Below are 6,333 nucleotides of genomic sequence, written 5' to 3' on the forward strand. Positions count from 1 at the left end.
TTTATTTCATTTTTATTCATTTTATGATTTAAGTTTATAATATTTGTGTTCTACAACAAATTTATGAGAATTTACATACATATAATTTTACAATTAAAGTATTTTTATTAAATTTATTCGAATCTTTCAAAAAGTATGTACATATAAGACATTAAATTTTAAACGGAATCATTTCAATCATTCGCTGCATGTAAATTTTTTTTTCGAATTCTGTTTCTTATTGTCATGTTAGGAAATGAAATTATGAAAATTAATAGTTTTCAATCCCCCCCACCTTTTAGGTAAAAAAAAAAAAGAAATTGAGTAATTTATATTAAAAAAAAAAATTTATTAAAGAGATATAACCATCATTTAATAATTTTTCATTAATTTGTTGTTTAAAAAATTTTTCAAACGAATAAAGAAACAAAAACAAAAAAAAAATTAATCTAATTATGTGTTGTAGTAAATGAAAAGAGCAAAACAAAACAAAATAAAAAGAAAAAAAACTTATGATTATAAATGCAAAATGAAATAGCATTATAATTTTTTATTGTTTTAATTTGATTTGATCGAAGGAAGTAACTTAATGGTTAAAATCTTATCTTTTTGTGATAAAACATGTATCAAACATGTAAAAATGAAGAAAAAAAAAGAATTATTTATTATGAATATAAATATTATTAATACTTTTTTCTTCCTGTACAGATTTTATTTATATTTATATTTATCATTCATGTGTTGTAATGCAAAAAATTTTTTTCAAATACGATAAAAAATTTGTTTGTTTTCAAATCTTTTCATTTACTCTCTCTCTTTCTCTCTCTCTAATGACAGAAAAATTTTTTTATTTAATTCATTCAATTTATTATTATTATTATTTATTTTTACTACATAACCTGAATCGAAACCTGAAAAATATGATATTCATTTTAAAATGACTTTTAAATTTTATAAATGAATTTATTTAAAATTTTACACACACACACACATTCATTGTTATAAATATGAATTATTACAACAATTCATCCATGACTCTATTGAAATCCTTATTGAGTTGTGTTTTTTTAAATTTTATTGTTTCTTTTGTAGTCATTCTGATGATTTAGTTTTTATTTCATTATTATTATTATTATGAATTATACGTTTGGCGTTTGATTTCTTTGATGTTGTTTTTTGTGCGACAATCGTTTTTCGAATTAGAATTCAAAAACGGTTTCATTTTTGTCAATGGAAAAACACTTTCTAATCAGGAGTTTAAATTGATCGTTAAAAATTAAATTTTTTTGAATTTTTTTAATTGAGGAGGTGCGTACAATAACAAAAAAAAAAAAAAATTTTAATTCACTGGGCATTGTTAAAAATACAACGTGCACACACACGTGTGTGTCTGTATTATTATTATTATTACTAATGTCATTATTGTTATTTTAATAATTACATAATTCGCGTGGGGAGAGGGAGGAGAGAGAGAGAGGGTGTTTTGCCTTATTTAAACAAATTAAAAAATTTTTTTTTAAAGAAGGTTAAAATGTTTGTTTGTTTGTTTGTTCGTTGGGAGGAGGAAGTTACCTTACAAAAAAAAATTTTTTTTAATTTATTTCGATATTCGAGTAACGGTTACGAAAGTTTTCATGTCTGTTCGAACTGGAGGAGTAGGGGGAGGGGGGAACTAAACAACGATAAAGGGGAAAATGATAATAAAAAATTATTTATTTTTCAGGGATTTATTCGTCAGGGTTGTGTTACGAGTCGTTCGTTTTCTTTATTTAAATTTTTTTTGTCCCCCTCATTTTTTTTTTTTTTTTTTTTTTTTTTTTTTTTTATCAAAGTCCCCCGAATTATTATTTTTAACAATAGCAAAAGTATCAAAGGTTCCAAACAATATATATAGGAGGTTTTCTGCAAAAAAAAATGTTGAAATACATCCGGAAAATGAATTTGTGAAGAATGTTATTAATTCGTCGCCATATTTTTAAATATGTTTTCTAAATTTAATTATTTTTTTAGCTGTCGGTTTGTTTGTTTTTTTATAAAAATTCACGCCGGGGCTGCTTTTTTCTGCTCGAATTCGAAATGTCATATTAAATTAATAAGGGGATATATCGGTTAGAATTTTTGTGTCACACGAAAGAGAGCACACAGGAACCAGAAATAAAAAATCAAAAAAAAAAACTTCTTCATAGGGAATGTTTTTATTTTTAGATTTAGACATCTGGTTTTTTTTTTTATTTTATTTTATTTTATTTTTTGTCTCGTATCTTTTTCTTTAGCAGACTACTACTAAGATTCGTAAACGAATTTGAAAACAAACAAAGGAAAAAACTAATGTTTTAATTTTTTTTTTTTTATAAAAGGATTTCGATCGTATTTGAAAACGTAATAATTATTTGCCGCCACGTTACAAAACAGGATGTTAATAAATAATAATAATTTTTTTTCTTTTTTTTTTTTTTTTTAAATCAAAACCTGCGACGATAACTTGCACATAAGGTCTTAATTAAGTTTCGCCATTTTTTATCTTTGTTTCCAGTTAACCGATTGTGGAGTTAAAAAAATAAAATAAAAAAAAAAAGTTTTAATTGTTAATTAGAAAAAGGACTAAACGTGTTTGAAAGCAAGAAACTTTTTTTGTTTTTTTTTCACTTTTTTCTTTTTCTTTTCCGTTTCCGATTCGTTAAAAAAAAAAAAAAAAAAAAAAAGTTTTTTTTTGCGTGTTGAACTGTAGAAAGAAAATCGTGAATGTTTCGTCATGATTTGTTAAATGTTCGAATCCGTGACTGGAAGTTTTGGAGAAAAAAAAAAAAACGTTGATACTTTTTAGTTACCCTTTTAAAAAATTTTCAAAATAGGCAATGAATGGGGAAAAAAAAAAAAATTTTAAATTGTTTTTTTTTTTTTTTTCATTCCGTTCGTTAAAGCGTTCGCTATAAACTTTCTCGTTTGAGAAAAACGTTAAGCGTTGTTTTGCGTTATTGAAGAATTTCTTTTAATTGAAATCCATACTGAAATCGTTTCCGGAAATAGAAAGGAGGGGAAAATTCCAGGGATGAAGATTACAAATACGAAACGAACGGGAATAAGGGGAATTTTTGTCTGTTATAGGCGATGACCAATTGACGAGAAAGATGTTTTTTTTGTCCGAACGCGATAATTTCCGCGACAGTTCTAACGAAGTTAATAAATTGTTATTATTGAAGGTCGAAATTACATCATTTGAGCTGGCGCTCGATTATTATTAAATTTAAAAATTTTCCAACAGCGTAGGTTAATTTAATTTTTTCTCGCGAAGATGATTTCTCTCTCACTTTTCCCGTTCATTGTTATTATTATTATTATTATTTAAACGCGAACGCGAAATAATCGAAAACAACTCGTTTTTTACGAACTGAAATATTTCGAATAAGAAAAAAATTAAAAGGAAATTTAGTTTTATTAACAAATAAAAACTAATCTATAGATTTATTTGACCTCAAAATAATTTATCATTTTAAACTCTCGAACGAACGGTTCGGTGACGTTATTAAGAAAATTGTCACGAATAATGTCGGGTTTTCGAACGTTTCAATTTAATTTACAAAAAAATTTTTTTTTAACCAACGTTCGCTAAAACGAAAAAAAAATTAAAGGCGTTAATTATCAAGATCACGCAAGAAAAAATCCTTAAGAGTAGAAGCATTATCGTGTTTTTTTTTTTTTTTTTTTTTTTTTTTTCATGGGTTTATAAGGAAAAAAAAATGAAAAATATCGTGTCATGAGAAAAAAGCATCAAGGGGAAGAAGAGAGAAAATTTAAAAATACGTGCGCGACTTCGTTTGTCACGCCTCAAAAAATTTTTTTTTTGGTTCATCATCAAGTCGTAGAGAAAATTGCGAAGGGCTAAAGGTTAGGGAAAGTGGGGGAAGGGAGTGTCAGCAGAAGATACACGTCTTCGATTTCGAAATTAAAAAATGATGATTTATTGAAAGAACGAAAGGAAATCGGAATGGAAATAAATTCGACGCCATTTTTTTATTTTTTTTTCCAAATATAAAATATAATTAACTTTAATTATTATTATTAGCTTGACTCTTTACGATTGACACAATCGGACCGTTGTTTGTTCGATATAACAAACGCATTTAAAACCTTTAAATAAAATTCCACGTGATAATGAGGTTAATATGCGTCCGTTATTTCGTTTTCGAACGTGGCGTACGAAAAAAAAAAAAAAAAAAATTTGACTGGTGCCACCAGTAAACGGATCGAAAAAAAAAAAAAATCGGAGGTCAGAATTATCAATTGCAAAAGGTTATCAGCGAATGAGTTACGATTTAACTGGGGGGGGGGGAAACAAAAAGTTAAAATCATTTCCTGGCAATTTAAATTATTAAATGGTAAAAACAAAAAAAAAAAAGAAAAACTTTTCTATTGGCACGACAAACGTTTTGGAAAGGATTCAATTATTGATTTATTATTACGGCAAATGTTATATGCATCGCTTTAAACATTTTAATTCGTCTCTTGTTTGTTTTTGTTTGTTTGTTTGTTTGTTTTCTTTTTTCTTTTATCATCATCACTTCTGCTTAATAATCGTTTTTTTTTTTTTTGTTTGTTTCCAGATTGTTATTTGGAACCCTATATCCAGCATATTCTTCGTATAAAGCCGTCCGAACGAAAAACGTCAAAGAATACGTGAGTTGATTTTTTTTTTTTTTTTTTTTTTCATTCGATTCGATCGAACGAATTTTCTAGAATTTATTCGTCGCCCTTTTTTCCATTACAAAAAAAAAAAAAGGTTAATTTGATTTTTCGATAAATTGTTTTGATATGTTTTGACGTTTTCATAAATCAATTGGGAAAAATTATGAAAAATCGAACGCGGTTCGTTTGAAAACGACCCGATCGTTGTCTTTTTCCCAGTTGTCCAGTTTCCAGTAATGATTCATTTATCTGGAATCGGGATTTGAAATTAGAAAATGGTTGTTACTCATTTTTTTTATTATTGTTTTCCCACGGGCGAAATGAAAACGTTCGTGTTAAATTGATTGTAAATTTAAAAGGCGACGTTCGCCTTTTCTAAGTGTAGAATGAGTGGGCGTCGAGATGCTGCAAAATGACAAAAAAAAAAAAAAAATTTTTTTCTACCGGTTTATGTCGACCAGGTAAGAAATCCGTTAAAAATTTTTCTTTGTGTGTATGTGGAGTTTTCGTAGGCGGTCGATTCTACCAGTCGAAAAAAAAAAACGACCGCCATTTTTTCCGCGTAGTATTTGTTTACAATGTTGCAGTTGGGTAATTTCATATATATATAATTTCTCGTTGGTGCGTGCATTGCGATCATGCGTGGTTACGGTTTTATTACATACAAAAATAAAACAGAATTTAATTTTTTTTTTTTTTTTTAATGGTTTCACTCTTGAACAAACGACGAAATCGTGTTACAAAAAAAAAAAAAAAAGAAAAAAAAAAAATTAAATTTTCACTTTTTTACAATTTCGCAACACAACTCTTGAAACTAGCTCGAAACCAGTTTTTTTTTTTTTTTTTAAAAGAGAGAGAAAAAAAAAAACTTTTAAGGTTTTAAAAATAGGAAATTTAATCAAATTCAACGTTGCGTTGGGGAGATAGAGAGAGAGAGAGAGAGAGATGGAGAAAACAAAAATTGAGAAGGAAATATATAGAGGTAAAGTTAAAAGGAGGGCAGTGATAGATAATCTATTGCCATATAAAGAGGCTTTTGGATGTCAATGCAAGGTTACCAACCTTATTTATATAGACAAATGTTATACCCGGTTCAAACCTGGTTACGAGAGCCAAGTTTTTTTTTTTTTTTTTTTTTTTTTTTTTATCTTTTTCTCCCTCTTGCTCTTGCTCTCGCGATTTTTCATTATTCGAGATGTCATACTATCGCGAGGTCATGGTTGAGCTCTGCACATATTTTTTATTTCTCCGGGGCAGGGAGGCAGGCAAGCAGGCAGGCAGGAGGAGTCACCTTCTGCTAATGGTTTTTTTTTAATGTTTTCGTTTTGCTCCTCAGGTGAAATGGATGATGTACTGGATTGTTTTTGCACTTTTCACATCCATCGAAACAATCACGGATTTATTTTTTAGTTTTTGGTTTCCATTTTATTACGAGCTCAAAATCATAACGGTCATTTATTTATTATCACCGGCCACGAATGGCTCGAGTATTTTATATAGGAAATTCGTACATCCGGTCCTCACAAAACGAGAACAGGTGAGTCGAACACTCTTGTTTGCGATGTGACATTTAAAAAATTAAAATGATAGTCATGGAAAATTATTATTATTATTATTATTATTATTATTATTATTTTCATTTTATTTTTTTTTATCAAAGGAAATAGACGA

The 6,333-nt window shown here is 27.7% G+C and overlaps 1 protein-coding gene across 1 annotated transcript in view; it reads left to right on the forward strand.

The window, feature by feature from the left end:
* Positions 1-4,451: 4,451 nt before the first annotated feature.
* Positions 4,452-6,333, forward strand: part of Phum_PHUM511990 (uncharacterized protein) — a gene marked incomplete at both ends in the record, with an annotated part of 6,842 nt that continues 4,960 nt past the window's right edge. Inside the window, 3 exons of the mRNA XM_002431049.1 lie at positions 4,452-4,498; positions 4,581-4,653; positions 5,999-6,199. Coding sequence (XP_002431094.1) covers positions 4,452-4,498; positions 4,581-4,653; positions 5,999-6,199 — 321 coding nt within the window. The remainder of the gene's footprint in view (positions 4,499-4,580; positions 4,654-5,998; positions 6,200-6,333) is intronic.

This window comes from Pediculus humanus, genomic scaffold (assembly GCF_000006295.1).
Source record: "Pediculus humanus corporis 1103172108281 genomic scaffold, whole genome shotgun sequence".
NCBI lineage: Eukaryota > Metazoa > Arthropoda > Insecta > Psocodea > Pediculidae > Pediculus > Pediculus humanus.